Genomic DNA, 17330 nt, shown 5'->3' on the forward strand with positions numbered 1-17330 from the left:
TTCCATACCCTTCTATCCCCTCTCTATCTATCCCCTACCTCTCTATCCCTCTATTCCATACCTTTCTATTCGCATCCCGCTGTTTCGCTCCTCCACTCGCGGCGCAACCGGCGCGCACGCGGCGGCCCCGCCCCCCTGGGGCGCCCATTGGGCACCCGCGATCACCTGATCGCCGTGGTCGGCCCCGAGCGTTCCGCCCCATTGGCCGACGCTCCGCCGGTGCCGCGCGGCGATTGGCCAGGGCCGCTGTCGTTCCGCCGTCCTTCCCCCCCAAACTCCCCGCGCGGCCCCGCCCCCGCCGCCTCCCTGTGTTCCGGGCTCCGCCGCTTCGGGATGAGCCGCGATTCCCCATGGAGAGCAAACGGGCCGACATCCCCAGCAGCGTCCTGGACGACCTATGCAGGTGCCGTCGTGCGCGCGGGGGGCGCTCCCAGGGCTTCGGAGCCGCTGTTGCTGGAGGACGCGGTGGGCGCCTTCCCCCCGGCGGCTCCCCCGGCGGGGCGGGGGGCCCAGGATGTTTGGGATACCTGGGATGCTCGGAGCGCCGCGGGGGTGCGGGGCAAGCCGCTGGAAGGGGCGGCTCAGGCCGTCCCCCGGCGGCCGGGAAGCGGAAGGAAGGGGCTCGCCCCGCTCCCCCTGTGCCCGAGGCTCCGCCTTCCCGAAGGGATCTATCCTGGGAGGGCGGGAAGGCTGCCCGCCGCATCCTCCGGACCCGAGCGGCGGACAGGGAGCCGGGAGTGCGGGGGAAGTGGCAGAACGTTGTCTGCGGCGTTTTCCTGCGGTGCCGGGGCGGAGGAGGTAAAGCTGCGCAGGTGAAGCAGAGACCGAAGCGGGGATTTGGGGTGACGTGGTGGGATGAATTGGGGGACACCCGCCGCTCTGGCGTCGGGATCCGTTTGGAATGGCTGTCAGAGTCCCTCCAGCTGGTTTACCTCTGCTGGAATGGGATGTGCCAGCGGAGGAAAAGGGATACCCATCGGTCTGGAATTGCTCTCTCCCGCTTATCGGTACTTTCAGAGTGGGATAGTCACCTTTTCTTGTTCTCAGGGCTTTGCGTTTTCATAAATCGTGGGTTCTCTTTTGTCAGAAAGGGGGAAGGCACCTTTCCCTCTTGTGGTCTCAAGCTCTGATCATCTGTGGAGCAGCCCTTCAGACTTTTAATTTATCCATCATCCCCAAGAATGTGATACCCCAGACTAGATCTGATATTTGGCACAAAATCATCAAAGGGACCCTTCCTGAATTATTTATGTACAAGAGGGAAAGTTTAGACGAAGAATAGTCCACTTACTGTAATTACTAGTTTCAAATGAGTGAAAATGTTTCAGAGGAAGAATACCACAGGAAGGTAGAACTGCTCTGCTCAGTGTTGTTTTCCATGAGTCTAATGCGATATGCAAGTAAATTTTAAATTCTCTAATTCTCTCTTTAAATTCTCTCTCTGGCCTCTGAACCATGTTTGTGTTTTCATTGTGTTTTCTTTGCATTCCTTGCACAGAGATGGCACATGCCTTTTAGATCCCTGCTCACATTTGAGTCTTTTCAGAAAACCCAGAAGGGAATTACAATGTTTACAAAACTGATACAGCCTATTAATGTCACTAGTATAACAGAGTATTTGGATCTTACATTGTGATAGGGTCAGTCCCACTGTTTTACTGTGTTTCTTTGAGCTGCTGTCATTTTCTAGCTTTGAAATGGTGTTTTGTCTTATAATTGTATGAGTGTAGTCAAGTGGTTGGCTAGAAATGGGTTATAAAAATAGCTGTAATTTCCCACATTCTCTGGATGTGATATTAGTGGAAATTTTGGCAGAAAGAGCCAAGCAATTTTTCCTACTCAATTACTGAGTCTTGTTAAATAACACGTCACAAGTACCCCTGTAATTTTTTTGTCGTGCTCTCTTATTGCTGCTTGGTTGTTCTTTGCTGAATAAAGAAGTGGAAGTGCAGAGACTTAATTTAGGTTTTGGAGCCTCTTGATGCTTTCTCTTATAAACAAGTGCTGTTGCCCCATCATTTGACTTCAGGACTGTGGTTGGTTAACCTTCCTCAGTAGCCAGAGGTACACCCAGCCATACACTCCCTCTCTTCAATAAGATGAGGGAGAAAATAGGATAGAAAGCTTGTGACTCAGGATGAGACAGGAGTGTTGCTTACCAGTTACCACCGTGGCTGTAGGGTAGACATCTCCTCTGCCATGGAGCACCTCCCTCCTTCTTCTCCAACTTCAGTGTTTGCACTGCTGTTTCATGCTCTTTTTCTCCCTTCCTTTGCCTGTCTGGCATTTTTGTCCTTTCCTAAGTACACTTCCACCATCCTGGCTTCTGCCTTCACTGTGCCCTGGAGTGTGTTCCTCACTGCCGCAGCTGAGCACCCGCACCCAATACAACCTGGAGATGCCTGTTGTTACCACTTCAGTCACTCCACATGACTTAAAAGTTAACTTTTTGATTAATAAGTAGCATTCTAATTGACTTTGCTGTTGTTCCTCTAAGCGTAATGCCTGGCACGTTCTTATTCCTCTTTGGTACTGCTATATGTTGTATCTTTAGGTTTATGTCCAACTGCAGTACTGCGAGTTAAAATAGACTTTTAACTTTTTACCTTTTGTCTACAGAAGCCTTGTCTGTAAGGGCTTTTTTTCAGCACTCAAAATGGAGCCTTCAAAAGAAATGAGCAGTTAGGGGTGGTATTACCAACTGAAAATTGGGAAGTGGCAAAATAAGAGTTGTTGAAGTGAATAAGGTTGTTTATGTAAGGAAGAATCATAGACTGGTTTGGGTTGAAAGGGACCTTAAAGATGATCTAGTCCCAACCCACCTGCTGTGGGCAGGGACACCTTCTAGATCAGTTGCTCAGGGCCCATTCCAACCTGGCCTTGAGCACTTCCAGGAATGGGACATCCCCAACTTCTCTGAACAACCTGTTCCAGTGTCTCACCACCCTAACAGTAAAGAATTTTTTCCTAATATCTGATCTGAACATGACCTCTTTAAAGTCACTCCCTCTTGTCCTATCACTATATGCCTTTGTAAAAGCCCCTCTCCATATTTTTTATAGCCCCCCCTTTAGGTACTGGAAGGTGCTATAAGGTCTCCCTAGAGCCGCCTTCTCTCCAAACTGAACAACCCCAACTCTCTCAGCCTGTCTTTTTAGGAAAGGTTCTCCATCCCTCTGATCATCTTCATGGTTCTCCTCTGGACTCACTCCAGCAGGTCCCCATCCTCCCTGTGTTAGGACCGCAGAGCTGGACACAGCACTGCAGGTAGGGTCTCACAAGAGCAGAGTGGAGGGGAAGAATTCTGTCCCTAGGCCTGCTGCCTACTTTACTTTTGATCCAAAGAATTGTCTGTGAGCACACATGGCCAGCTCAGGTCAAGATTCTCATCCACCAACACCCCCAAGTCCTTTTCCCCAGGGCTTCTCTCCATCCAGCCTGTATTTGTGCTTGGGATTGTCCCGACCCAGCTGCAGGACCTTGCACTTGGCCTTGTTGAACTTTCAGGCCCTTTCAGGCCTGTCACATTCTTTAAGGATATCTGTTCAAGGACCTTTTGTAGTGTGAAAATGGGATAGTAAGAAGGTGCGAAATCCAGGAACAAAGCGTACAGGGACACAAACTCATAAGGGAGGTGGTGGTGAGAACCAGACTTGGCCACTGACTGATGAGGGGGTATGGGAATGTTCTTTCCAGCTACTTTATCTCGCTAGGGGAAAATTAGAATAAAAAAATATTCAGACACACACCTAAGAAAACAGAAGTGGAGACAATGATAATGTCAAGTGTGTGCCTGCACGCGTGACCTTCTGCCTCTTTGACCAGAGCGCAAATTTTGACATCCTATAACAATTTATACCTGTCAAATTTTAAGTAAAGATGTCTTAAGTGTTTCCAGCTCTAGCAATGATATGCACTTTTGGAATTTAGCTGGTGGCACTCAGGAGCTGAATGTAAAAGATCTATGTCAGATGATTTAAGTTCAACGAGATGTATGACCTTCAATTTCTAAAAAGAAAGTTGTGCTTTTGATACAAATAAATAAACAATTGAAGTTTCTTCTGCTTAAGTAAAATAAGCTATCACACAGTGCTACTTAAGCTTACATTTCTGGTGCTTTGTGTTTGTGAGTGTCTGGGCTAAAGCATAATGTGACATGAAAAAGAAACCAATTGTCCATGTTCTGTTTCAGACTGAGGAAATTAATAGGATCATATTGAATTTTAAAATCTAAATAAATTAGTAGTTTACTGTGGTTTTAAGTGAAAATACATAGCCATGTTTAACTTCTGTTCTGAAAAAAGTGTGTTGAAATCTCTTATCAGAGTTTGCAGATGTTCTTTACTGGTGCTTTCATTTCTGTAGTAAGGACATTCATATAGGTTGTCCTCACCCTCCCTGTTTTCACAGCAGTTAATTTACTTAGTTTATTGTAGTTGATTTTCTGAAAGAACATCATAATCTATCTTCCTTCTTGACTTCCAAAGTTGTGTTTTACTTTGTGAAAACCTTTTGCTGTCCCTGCAGAACAACTGGAGGATCTGGTGGTCTGTTGGTATTTGCTAATGGATCAGGAATTCTGCTATTGCAATGTGTTTTTGTTGTTAACTTCATTTAAATCAATAGATTTGGCTAATGTTACTCTTCTTTCTTTTCTGGCAGCCGATTTATTTTGCACATTCCAAGTGAAGAGAGAGACAATGCAATCAGAGTGTGTTTTCAGATTGAACTGGCCCATTGGTTTTATTTGGATTTCTACATGCAAAACACACCAGGATTACCTCAGTGTGGGATAAGAGACTTTGCTAAAGCTGATATCCTTTTTATTACTGCGATTATTTTCTGTCTCAGTGGTAAAGTGCAACTGAATGTTGTTAACAATATTTCATAGGGGGAAATCATCAGTTCAAGTGTTAGTGATTAAAAGTTAGTATTACTAGGTATGTGATCTCACCTGTTCATTGCTTCCATAATTTTGTGGCACTCAAAAGAGATGTCTCTCAGACTGCTAGAGAACTAATTTCTGATCTTTGAGCATTTTTCCTCATAGTTGCACTTTGGCATGCTAGGTAGGTTTCAAGGATGAGCTGTTGGAGCTCTTCTGATTGAACTCCTTAGTTTAATTCATTTTCAAGTAAATAGTGACACAAACGTTAACATGGCTGAAGGTGGTATGTGCTCCCCCATGGGCAATGGTTTGTATTTTTGAAAGTTTCTTTTCATAGGGGAGAGGATGCATTTTTACTGAATTCATATGGTTGTCCCCTGCTTTTTTCATTGCTTGCAGAGGCTGCTGGAATGTACACTAGTTCGAAATTATAGAAAAATTTGTGGCTTTCTTCCAGCAAGGGCTTTAGTTTTAATGTTTTTGCGTATGTTTTTTATATGGGTTTTGGAATATTGCTTCTGACTTTCAGGATAATATTATGTATGGTTTCACTACACAACTTACTTATTTGTTTGATAATATAGATTTACTTTGAAACACTGCAGCTTTTATTTTGACAACAAACTGTAAAAATATGATCATATTCTCTTGGCTGATATTATGCAGTTATTTGTTATTAATTTTATGCATGTTTTTAATTATTATTGTATTTTTCAGACCAACAAAATTCTTCTAGTAATTGTAAGCAGTGCAGAAAAAACACAGTGTAAGAGATGTTATATGTTCCTTACATCTGTCCCTCTCTAGCTTGCTCACATTTGCCAGAAATATAAATTCTGCTGCAGTGTCATATTTCTAAGTACTCTGCTTTTTTATCAGTATTATAATATTCTTATAGTAGTAATCACATATATAATATGTAACATTAATACTTTTCTTAAGGACTTGTAGATTTGCTCTCAAAATTTTAGAGTTATATAAAGGTTGTTCATGTTTTCTCTGCATGAGTTTTGGTGAATTATGTTAGAATTTAGATTTCTGTAACTTGATGCCATTAAAAATATATTTTTTTTTGCATAGTGAATACTGAAGTACAGATTCTGTACCATAGTCACAAGTGATGGGGGGAAAAATTGTCCCCACTGACTTAAAGCACAAGATTTTTGTCTGTCTTGCTCACTTCAAAATGAAGAAAATGTGCTTAAGAATAATATATTCAAAATAACTGTTGTGTGGATACTATTTTTTTTAATTAGGGGACACTTTAAATTCGGGAAGATTGTCCTTCAAACAAGCAGCCTTGTGTCATCTTTTTTCCTGTCACTTATTTATTTGTTTGTTTGATTGATTGTTTATTTATTTAAATTGGCTTGCATTGGAATTGCCAAATTACTTGATGCTTTCTGACCTTGAGCGTTTAATACTGAATTATTCATAACTTTTTGTTTTACTTCCAAGAGAATATATCTTAAAAGCATTTACGGTAGTGAGTGTGTTTATTCTAAGTGTTGAGTCTTTGTGTGATTTGGAACTGGATACTTACATTTATCTTCCTTAGCATCTTGCTGTACTCTTCAATCACTGCCCTTTTTTACTGCCTCAAGGTGAAGATGTACAAAAGGTTTTAGATGAGTGGAAAGAATACAAAATGGGAGTGCCAACCTATGGTGCAATTATTCTTGATGAGACACTTGAAAATGTGAGTATGGAAATAGTTGTGAGGCACTAGAGGGAAGGATGACATATGCTGGCAGAAGTAATTTTTTGGTTGTTTGTGTTTTTCTTCTGGACAAATTTAGATTCACTGTCAGTTTTGCAAAGATCTGACAGTTACTTGACACAGTTAACTGTGTACAGAAATATAATATGTGAGACAGTAAACACACTTCTGCTTGCTTTCCTTCTCAGTTTTGGGGGTTTTTTTCATTCTGAGTTACAGGAGCCCATAAAAAATTTTTCAGTTCTTGCTAAAACACAACAAACCTAATGAGTTCCTTCTCTCAGGCTAAAGTATCCTTTTGGAGAATCAGGGGGTGGTGGAGAGAAAACATTTTAAAGAATTTGGTGAGAACACCTGTGTGTTTGACAGTTGCATTCTCTTGTATTTTGTAGGTTCTTTTGGTTCAGGGCTATTTAGCAAAGTCTGGCTGGGGATTTCCAAAAGGCAAAGTAAATAAAGAAGAGGCTCCTCATGACTGTGCTGCTAGAGAGGTAAGTTATGTCTAATTCCTTTAAATTTAAACTAAAGAAGTGAAATCTTGCTGAGATCAGTATATGTGTGTTAGATGAGAAAATATTTTACTTAGGAATCCTTTAATGCAATCAGGTAAATAAATACTCTATTCCTGCAGTCATGTTCTGCTATACTTTGTGGTTCTTTTCTGAGTTCCAGAGTGATAATCAAGGTTGAGGGTTTGTGTTTCAAATTGGTTTTCACTATTGTGCTAAATGAAGTGAGTACTATTTTTAAGATTCTCTGCTGAGCTGTGAATTTACTTTTAAGTATTATTTGTGTTGCTGGGGAAATCTTATGTACTTTATGGCTTTTGGGATATAAATTTCAAGGCTTACCATAACTGTAAAAATGTAGAAGAATGGGAATTTAGCCTGTGTACACTCGACTGTGCAAAGAGGATAAGGAATTAAGTTGGATATTGTAGAATTTTATGTAAAAATTGTGAAGAACTTTGCTTTTCTATTTTTCAGCGATGCAGGAACAAGAATCAATGTATGTGGCAAGTAAAATCTGAAAAATAAAATAATCTGTGGTATTTATTGCTCCTGGAGACCTAGATATGTAGTGAAGCTGCGTAATTAAAAATGCCCTGTAAAAGAATATTACTGGTACAAACTCAGTGTTTGTTTGACATAATACATCCAGAGTTTTTGAGAGAGAACATTAAGGTGAGGGAAAGTATTATGATGCATTTAGTGTTGTTTACAGTTGGACTGAATCAGTATCTAGGAAATTATGGATTTTTCTTGTTTTAAATATAGCTGTCAAAGATGGACTAGGCATAACTGCTTCAGGAAGGAGTGACACAAAGTATGCCTTCCTCTTTACTTCAGGTTATGCTAACAAAAGCGTTGAAGTGGGCACAGTTATATTGGAAAAAAATTTTTTTGATGGTATTTTTAATTTGAAGAATTGATTTAGATGTCACTGGTGAACAGCACTGTTGCACTGTTGCTGTGACCTTCCTTCCATCAAGTTAGATTGTCACTGTGGATAAACCGACATATTCTTCAAGGCTTATATGGGGCCAGGAATAAGGATGTCTGTAATATCTGAAGTAAATCTTTTAAGTGCTTTCACTGAAGTCAGCACATATCTAAAACCATAACTGCACTTGTGTGAGATCTGATTGAAGAGGTCTTAACTTCGCAATGCCTGCACAGTTCAGTAGTATTTCAAAAGTTAATGAGAACTAAACCATACTAAATGGATTATTCCCTTGTTAAAAGAAGTTTTTCAATGAATTCATTTATATCATCTGGAAATATTATTTAGGAAGGGAAAATATTGGTGTTGGAAGTGAGAGTAAGTACGGAGGAACAGTCTGTCCTAATTGAAACAGTATGTGGTAGGGTCTTTTGTTTGCTTTCCCCCAAAATTTTGGTGTTCTTCATGTAGTTAAATGGGAAGATGGCTTGCTTTTTATTTTTATGTAGGAGGGAAGTGCTAATTTGAAGAGTAACTGATCAGTTATTTGCTTTGTATTAAATGCTTCATGTTTTTTTCTTATTTGTCCTTACTTTTCTCTGCATTTTCAAAAATGGAACTTAGAAATATTTTGCTGATAACAATATTTAAATTGGTATTTTGCATAACATATTTTGAGTATTGTCTGCTATTCTCATTTTATATGGAGTTACCTGGATGAGGGTTGAGAACAGGTTTTACTGAAGTTCCTGTTCCTATTTTTAATTCTAAACCTAGTTTTTTAAAAATTTAAGGAGGACTTCTGCCTCTGGACTCTTGGCAGTGGGGCTTAGCAGCCCTGGAGTTAATACCCAGTTCTATGTGTGTGTGTTCACATGCATATTCCACTGTCTGGGCAGAAATATTTTGCATAGTGGTATTAGTCCTGCATGTTTTCTGAGTAGTTGTATGTCCTGTGGAGACTTTGAGGACAAGGAAGTTTCTAAAAATGAGTATTTTCTTAGCAAGCTTAGAGGCATGATCTGATTTAAGCTATCAGGTGTGTTTGAAATTATTCTTTTTATGTTATAAATGTTGTCAAAAGTAAATATTCCTAAGTACGACTTTGAGCAACATGATCTGAAAAATGTGCCTGCCTGTGGCCGGGGGTTGGCAGAGGTGATCTTTTAAGGCCCTTTGAAACACTAACTGTTCTGTGAATCTATGATCCTTCACTGCAAGGCCATAAAATACTGAAACAAGATGTTCTTTCAAAATGTCATTGTCTTTCTAGTAACCTGAAGATTACTAGGCACATTTTTTTTTTCCCTCTTTGGAGGAGCTGACCATGCAGGATTACATATTGGGGGTAAAAAGTTCTTAAAGCAGAAGGATTGTGAAAAAGAGGAAAAATCAAGATGCAAGTAAACCTTGATAGAATTTGAAGATGTCTTTACTCCCAAAATATTAGTTTTTGCTGTGAATATGATTTCCAGCAGCGTGGAGGAGTAGCTAGAGAATTCCTCATAAATATTAATAAATTGCTACGTGAAGATGTAATAGAGTTGTTTCAACTTCATTACAAGTCTACTGTCTTAGAGAAATATGAAGCACATACGATCTTACATTTTTTCTATTTTTGAGTGTACATCTCTGTACAAAGGCTTGTTTTTTCTAGCAGCTTTCATGGATATACGCAAAAACCAGTAATTTCTTCCCTTATGAGTACGCACACACTAATTTAATTTATGTGCTTCTCAGGTGTTTGAAGAAACTGGGTTTGACATAAAAGATTATATCTGCAAAGAAGACTACATTGAGCTGCGAATTAATGATCAGTTAGCACGGCTGTATATCATTCCAGGAGTTCCCAAGAACACAAAATTCAACCCCAAAACTAGAAGGGAAATTCGGGTATGTGTTATCTTGTTTGAATTTATAGGAACCTTGTGGAGCTTGATTTTTAAAGCCAAGAGCCTATAAAATAATTAAACCGCCAAGCACAATGAATACCTTAAATATTAGATGCCAGTGGCATCTGTACACTGTAGGCTCATGTCAACTTCTTGCAGTTTAACTGCAAAGACTGATACTTGACCATCTGTCTGACATCTCCATTCATCATGAGAACAACATCAGAGCATGCTGTCAAACTATAGTTCTCTCCTTCTTTTCTTGTATATGCTGTATGTGTTAATCATTTCATGTTATTCCTACTTACAGGTGCGTATATGTTCTTCTCAAGGTGTAATTATTAGTTGGTGATATGCAAAAGCCTACATACAAGAAGGAGAAACTAAGGATTGTGTTTTCTCTTTCATGGCTAGTACCATCCCTATTTAGGAGGAGGTTGGGAAGGGGACAAAAAATGAGAACTATTTTGGATGGTTTGTGTACCTTTATGCCTTTAAAAGGTATTGTGAAAGGGAAAGGCAAAGGCTCCGGTAGTAGATTTGTTGGAAACTTTGGTCCTGATATCTATAATCTCTGAAGTTGGAATATTTTTCTTGTATGGCAATTCAGTTTAAAACAGCTCTCCCTACAATTCTATGCAGATGTTGCCACTGAACAAGGCATCTGTCTTTCTAAACAGGAAAAGGTACTTGCAGTTGACTGGACAGGACTTAATTTCTTGCGTTAGAGACCTGTTTTTCAAAAACAAAGTAAGAAGAAATTTGAGGGTTTTTCAAAAAATACAATAAATATCCCCCTTTGTGGAACAGTGACTATCTGTGTGGGAACGATGAAGAGTTCTTGTAAAGACAGAGTTTTGAAGCATTGTCTTCACCTGATCTAATACAACCGGACGTGTTGTTTTTGTATTCCCTGTAGAAACACATAGAAAACTTGTTCAGTTTGTAACTTACTTTCATAACGTACATCTTATCTGGACCTGGGGTTTTGGGGTTAGATTCTGCAGTAGAAAGTCCCACGTGGGTCCTTCTACAATGACTGTAGTCAGAATTTCTGATTTCCTTCCCCGTTGTGCAAAGTATACAGTTTTAATAGTTAAAACTGTAGTGTATAAAGTGTAACACAAATCCTATCCTTTACCCATGTTTTTTTCTTTTATAACAAAACCTGAAACTTACTCCCAAAGTAAATACCCTTTTTTCTGATAATTTTTGAACTAGTATTGGTGGTCTAGGATTGATGGCATTTTGAGTAAAATAGTAAGAAGGTTTTAAATTCTCTTACGCAAAATTCAGTTGCTGATTAATACCTTTCATATTTTAGGTGTGACGTCTTGCAATGAGTACGTGCTGTTACATCTGCTACTCTGTAGTGGCAGTCAGAAGAATGACCCCATTGTTAATTAACCTTTTGTGAAAAACGCTGTTGTGGCACGTTAATTTAAGTCTTCTGTGATAATTTTTTAATTAAGGGAAATAATTGTTGCTGATACACATTTGTAACATTCTGTAAGGTTACAATAGTGTGTATCTTTATTTTATTTCTTCTTTTTCTAGAATATTGAGTGGTTCTCCATCGACAAATTACCATGCCACAGAAATGACATGACCCCGAAGTCCAAGCTGGGTTTGGCACCTAACAAATTTTTTATGGCAATTCCCTTCATCAGGTATGTTTGAGATGAAGCAAATGGTAGGTCAGGGTCTTTCAGACAACTTTAATTCTTTTAGTAAGTAGATCTTGTTGTACTTCTTGCTCACAGACCATTGAGGGAATGGATTTCCCGAAGAAATGGAGATTCCTCAGATAGTGACAATGGTTTTTCATCTGCAGGAAGTACACCCTGTAAGCCCAACTTGGAAAAAGTTAGGTAAGAACCAGGTCAGTTTAACACCTCTATATCCTATCTATAAAACATTGGTCATACAAAGCTGCTTGTCCTTTCTCATGAGAATTCATGTTCCTGTAATAGAATGGGTTAATAAAAAAAATAAAAGTGCAGGCTTATGTCCCAAGTCTGTAAATAGGATAGAACTTAATTGATATTGTGATATGTGTGTGTTACGACCTGCCCCAGGAAAAGGGGAGGGGGGGTAACTCAGGTTTTTATCAATAATTCCCTTGGGGTGGATTAAAGTGAAACGACACTGAATAATCGGTGTCTAAAAACATATATTGACAAAGTTTATTTTAACAATTTTGTATGCTAGCGTTTTGAGTGTTGTCATACAACAATGCAACGTAGAGATAACCTTTGGGGGGGGAAAAACTGCTTAGGGGAGAGAAAGGAAAGACGGGATAAGGGTAAGGGAGAGTAAGGGAAAGAAAATATGAGAGTGGAAAGATGCATATAGTCACCGTCCACGGGGTCCAGCGATGACATTTGATAGTTGCCGCTTCCACGTCTGTCGGTTGAAGTGGTGGCCTTGATCTGCTGGGGGTGAAGGAGGGAAGCCCTCACACTCCATGAAGTTATGAGTTATTATATCCATGGTTAGTGTCACAGGCCGTGTCTCGAGCCTCTAACCTCTCCCTGGGCCTGCGCAGAGTTTCTGAGTCTGGCCTGGTTCCCGCCTTTCAAGATTGGCAGAGGGGGGGATGGGCCCAATTGCCCATCAGAGGTGTAAGACAAAAGTCAAAAGTCTGCAAGCTTGGCTCTTCACTGGAGGGAGGGGCAGGTCCAACTGTCCCTCCGAGGTATAATGCAAAAGTCAAAAGCCTGCAAACTCCTGGAATGCATAAATCATTAACCATTTCAGTCTCTGACAATGTGTCAGAACTGAGATAATTTTTTGAGTCTTGTTTATGGGAATCAAAAAAACCAGAAGCTAAAACAAGTTTCACTGCTTCAAGTTCAATGGTTTTGGCACTTCCACAAAGGAAAAATAGGACTCTCTAAACTAGGACTGTAGAATACTGTCAGAAATAGCTAGCTAGACAAAACCCATGGGCATCAGAAGAGAAGCAAGTGCTGCTGGCTTTAGATTCAGCTCAGTGAAAAGTGATAAAGCAAACTTTAAAGCCTCTAGTCCCTAAGAGAAAGCTCCAATAATTTATGTCAGGTCAGCACCAACACAGAGAACAGCAGGACAAATGCTAATGTGGACCTGGCCTATGGTCTGTGGAGAACACACGTTTTCTACCAGCAGGCAAAATAAAGTTGGGTAAGTGGACAGAGTTTCCATACTAACTTACTTGAGCTTGTCTTCCAGATTGTTCTCAAACAGCAGAAAATTCTTCCATGTTTGTCTTGTGCTATCAGTAAGTGTGAAGTTCTGTTGTAAACTCTTTGTTCTCCTGTACTAGATCCAAACTTCGCTGTAGTCAGCAGGTGTTTACAGATGGCTTTTTAGGAGAGCAGTGCACCCACAAGCCAAAACAGCCACAGAAGCCATATAATAATGCTGAGGTGTCTGAAGTTTTGAAAATAAAGGTAGGTTGTTTCTTAGGCAAACATATGCATCTGGACTATTTAAAACAGATGTCTTTGTTCATAAGGGTTCCTCTCTAGAATGAAAATAGTGAATTTTGTCACTACAGAATGCAAAAACAGAAACATGGGGTGGGGAGATACTCTTGGAAATTCTCAGATTTGTCTCACATTAGAGGTGGTGGGTATCAGGTACTAGTTGTGTCGTTTCAGGTTTAGATAGTAGTTACTACTTGCCTTTTTGGTGTCTTTTTGGTGCACTATTTTGAAATATTTTGGGTACCCCTAGTATATATGGGTGCATGGGAACTCACTGAACTGAATTTATTGTGTAATAGTTCTCTAATAGTGCAAGAGAGACTGAGTAACTGCTGATGACTCTGTAACTTGAGTGTATGTTTGGTTAATTTCAGTATGCTTCAGTTTGTCTACAAAAGAAACTCTTTACATGTTTTGGAGTTATTTGGGGGGAAGTTGTAGCTAGTAATTATGAAGTGTCAGTGCAAAGATGTTCAATGGTGCCATTTAAACTCTTCTCTCTACTTATTTTGGACTTAATGGCAGAATCAGAGCTTGAGGAACAATGGCAGAAAGCAATATCAAGACACTTCCAGCCAAAAGAAGCGAACAAATGGAGTCCACAGTCAAGCAGTTAAGCAAAACCATACCTTGGTAAGAAATGTGCAGTAGCTGTCTCATTAACAGGTTCCAGTAATGCCTGACAGACATCCAGGCCAATGTCCTGCTGAAAGAAAATAAAGTGCATATCTCTCAAAAGTATATTTGATCAGAGTATTTGACATGTATTTGTAGATATATGACATTTCTTACCTTGTGTGCGTATACATCTGTAGACAGGCATATTAAATTTCAAAGTTTGCATTTGGAAGTAATTAATTTTAGCTGTTGGAAATTTGTCAATTTTTTCAGTACACAATCCTGCAGCTTTACAGGTTCCTGTCATGTAATAGCCTACTGTAATGTGTAGTAATAACTCAGTGTAATATGTCTCTTATTTAATCATGTATGATGTATTATTGTAAGCATCATGGGGTTTTGCTATGCAACACTTAGATAGAAAAGGGTAATGCATATGCTTATTATTTCCCTTCTCTCTAGCAAAAATGTAGAGATGCATGCTTGGTTTGGACACCAGAATCTCATATAATTTTTTAATTATAGAGTAGAACTGCAGCAGTTTGTAAATTCCAGTATGATATTCCTGGCTTGTTACTTTTCCCTTTCCCTTACAGTAACTAATTGTATTTTTCCCTACAGTTCTACTGGCTGGGAGAAGGCTTACTGAGCTGTACTTCCTTTTTTTAATAGAATATGTTTTTGTTTCTCTGTTCTTTATGGCTCTTCAGTTCTACTTTGTTGTGTCTTGTGCAGCAGTGAGCCCCAGTTCTCCATGCAGCTCAGCTGGCCTGTCCAGGCTTTAGTTTTTCTTATTTACAGGCTGTAAGATAAATTCTTCCCATTCTGGCTTGCGGTTATTGCTCTTTCTTTGTTATTCACGTAAATGTACAGAAACTGTAAACTCTTATCCTGTAAAATTCTCACCGTAGCAAGAAATGGGTAATTGTCTTTGAGTCTGAGAGTAGAAAAATGAAAAGTCAAAGAACTGACTGCCCAGAAATTTGGATGGATATTAAAAAACTGCCACGGTAATATGTAGGATCTTTATGGAAAAAAGTGGAACTGTTAATGCTCCGCAGTTACTTTGTAGGCTCTTTACTTTTCCAAATATTTTCTATTTCTAGTTCATTTGCATTTTCATGATTGTCGGTCTTTTGAAGTTTAAATATTTTGTGTCCCAGTGATAATGTTCTGATAAAATTTGAAGGCCAGGGAACTCTTTGTTTGCAGAAAGCGCAGAGGGCCATGTTTTTTTTCCTGTATTTGTGTACAGCAGCATACCTGGGACTAAAACAACTCTTCTCTGGAGAGGGAAGTTCTAAGTTTGTGTCTCTAAAACATGTTCATTCAGTTGGCAGTAGCAGCATGTTTGCAAATACATTCCCCTTGCCTTTTTGGAGACAAGCCACTTGAAGAGTGGACTTATGCGTGTGCACAACATCGTGTGCAAGACCCTTTCATCTTAAAACAGTTAGAAAGCACTCAAAATCTTCCCCTGAAGGCCTGCATTTTAAAAATGGTTTGTTGACTGTTAAAAAGGTTACATGCTTCTGAAAGACTTGCAGACTTGATGCATGCTTGCTAAAGTAACATGACAGAATTCATGCTCAGTTAAAAGTAAAGTAATTCACACATGAAGAAGTGTGTCAAAGCAAATATAACCGGTTTGCCTTTTAGCTGATGTTTAAACTACACCCCTAAGAATAGAATGCCATCTCTTTGTCAAGTGAGTAATGTATGGTTGTTCGGTTGTTCTCTTAACCAGAAATGTGAAAAAAAGCTTAATCCAAGAAGACTTCAAGATAACTTTGAAACAGGCAAGTGGTTGTTTTTGTTTGGTTTTGGTTTGTTTTGTTTTTTAAATGAAAAATACAGTCTTTCATGTTGATTTTGCAATTCTTCTCCTTATTTATTAAGACTGTCTGATTATACCATGAGTAAAAAGTAACTGAAAACTGGTTTAGGAAAATAGCATCTGAGTCATTGCAGTGCTGGTAATTGAGTGTTGGTTCAAGGCTTTATGTCCTGCTAGTAATAAGCTGCAGGAGAGCGCACACAGTTCTTTACTTACTTCTCAGAAAATAGTGTCATATTTCTTTCCTCCTTATTAAAAAATGACTTGCAAACACTATTATGTGAGTAAAACTGGCCACTGAAAGTGTTCTCAGATTGCAGTGACTTTTAAGATTTATTCTAGCCTCTATATAACTTGTAAATATTGTTGTCTGAGTTATCTTCTTCTGTTTATGACCAAAGATGCAGGTTTTGTTATAAATATTAGTTGAATATAAGTTTGAGGTATAGCTTTGTATTGCTGTTGACACGTTTATTGCTAACTACCTGTTTAAAATTTGTTTCATGTTTTTTCTCTTAAAGCAGAAGCAGCATATGAGATGTGTTGCTCCAGTGAAGACCCACTGCCAGAACACGTAGAGGGACATTCTATGGCATGCAATGGTCATTACAAATTCGCTTTTTCATCAAGAGCTTTCTTGAGTTTCAAGTTCGACCACGATGCCATAATGAAAAGTTTTGACCTCTGACTGCAAACTTAATAGGAATAAATCGGACTTACCTGTTGCAACTGAGGGGGTTTCTTATCCAGCCTTACTCTTTCTCAGGAGTCTTTTTGTTTTGTTTTGTTCATTTGTTTTTAAATGCAATGCAGGGACTGACTGGTGGTTTGGAAGGGTTTGTTCTCTTTGCAGTATGAGAGTGGCATAGTCAAGTGTTGCACTTTAAATGCAGTATAGCCTTTGTCCACAAAAGTACCTTTCCAATGTTCAGTTCTTGTGTTCCTAGCTGTGCATTAGAGGGCATTCATTTAACTTGTGTTTCATTTTTGGTGTTTTTTTTTCGTTTTTTATTTTAAGTTCCTGTGTGTTTTGTAGAATGTCATTGACTTTTTTTTTAACTGTTAGAGTATACCAGCTTGCTAAACTTTTAACTGCTTGGATGTAAATTATTGGACTTCAGTAGTTTTTTGGTAGTAAATTGCAATATTACGCAGTGGCAATGAAACTAATTCTCAGAGGACTCCTCTTGTCCTAGTGATTTTGACACCAAGTTGCACATTTCAAACCTAGCCTCAGCCTGTCATCATTTCTCTGTACTGATTGCTTGCTCAAAATACCTTCTCTCCTTTACTCTGATAGTTTCTGTTGGCTGGCAATCATTAGTACTTGGAGTCAAATCTGTTAATATGTTGACTTCTTGTACCTACTCTTCCTTGGTCTTCAGTAATCATACACAAACTGGGTAGAAGTTAGCCCTTCAAAGTGTCCAACCCTGGTTGAAGCTGCTTTCAAAAGACAAAA

The 17330-nt window shown here is 39.4% G+C and overlaps 1 protein-coding gene and 1 long non-coding RNA gene across 6 annotated transcripts in view; one reads left to right on the top strand and one right to left on the bottom strand.

The window, feature by feature from the left end:
- LOC113961116 overlaps window positions 1–126 on the bottom strand; it is a 7552-nt gene extending 7426 nt beyond the window's left edge. Inside the window, exon 1 of the long non-coding RNA XR_003532209.1 lies at window positions 62–126. This is a non-coding gene — a long non-coding RNA (uncharacterized LOC113961116). The remainder of the gene's footprint in view (window positions 1–61) is intronic.
- Window positions 127–270: 144 nt separating this feature from the next.
- DCP2 (decapping mRNA 2) lies at window positions 271–16617 on the top strand. Of its 5 annotated transcripts, none has more exons than XM_027671170.1 (12): window positions 271–403; window positions 4663–4814; window positions 6460–6587; window positions 7001–7099; window positions 9792–9944; window positions 11501–11613; window positions 11707–11814; window positions 13007–13108; window positions 13251–13377; window positions 13939–14046; window positions 15779–15830; window positions 16390–16617. In XM_027671170.1, exons 1-12 carry the CDS (start codon window positions 351–353, stop codon window positions 16554–16556), a joined length of 1362 nt encoding a protein of 453 aa, XP_027526971.1. In that variant the 5' UTR covers window positions 271–350; the 3' UTR covers window positions 16557–16617. The 5 variants fall into 5 exon arrangements, with proteins under 5 accessions (XP_027526971.1, XP_027526972.1, XP_027526973.1 ...); XM_027671171.1 differs by having other exon boundaries at window positions 16393–16617; XM_027671174.1 differs by lacking the exon at window positions 4663–4814 and adding an exon at window positions 5606–5654 and having other exon boundaries at window positions 290–403; window positions 6493–6587.
- Window positions 16618–17330: the final 713 nt, after the last annotated feature.

The sequence above is a fragment of the Neopelma chrysocephalum genome, unplaced genomic scaffold, assembly GCF_003984885.1.
Source record: "Neopelma chrysocephalum unplaced genomic scaffold, ASM398488v2 Primary Assembly neopelma1_97034, whole genome shotgun sequence".
Lineage (NCBI taxonomy): Eukaryota > Metazoa > Chordata > Aves > Passeriformes > Pipridae > Neopelma > Neopelma chrysocephalum.

What these genes read in the sequence shown, in the direction of transcription:
- DCP2 (XM_027671170.1), top strand. Translation starts at nt 351, where the DNA reads ATGGAGAGCAAACGGGCCGACATCCCCAGCAGCGTCCTGGACGACCTA. An exon ending in AAGAGACTTTGCTAAAGCTG is followed by an intron (nt 4,815 to 6,459) that starts ATATCCTTTTTA and finishes ATCTTGCTGTAC; the next exon opens with TCTTCAATCACTGCCCTTTT. An exon ending in CCCAACTTGGAAAAAGTTAG is followed by an intron (nt 11,815 to 13,006) that starts GTAAGAACCAGG and finishes AATTTATGTCAG; the next exon opens with GTCAGCACCAACACAGAGAA.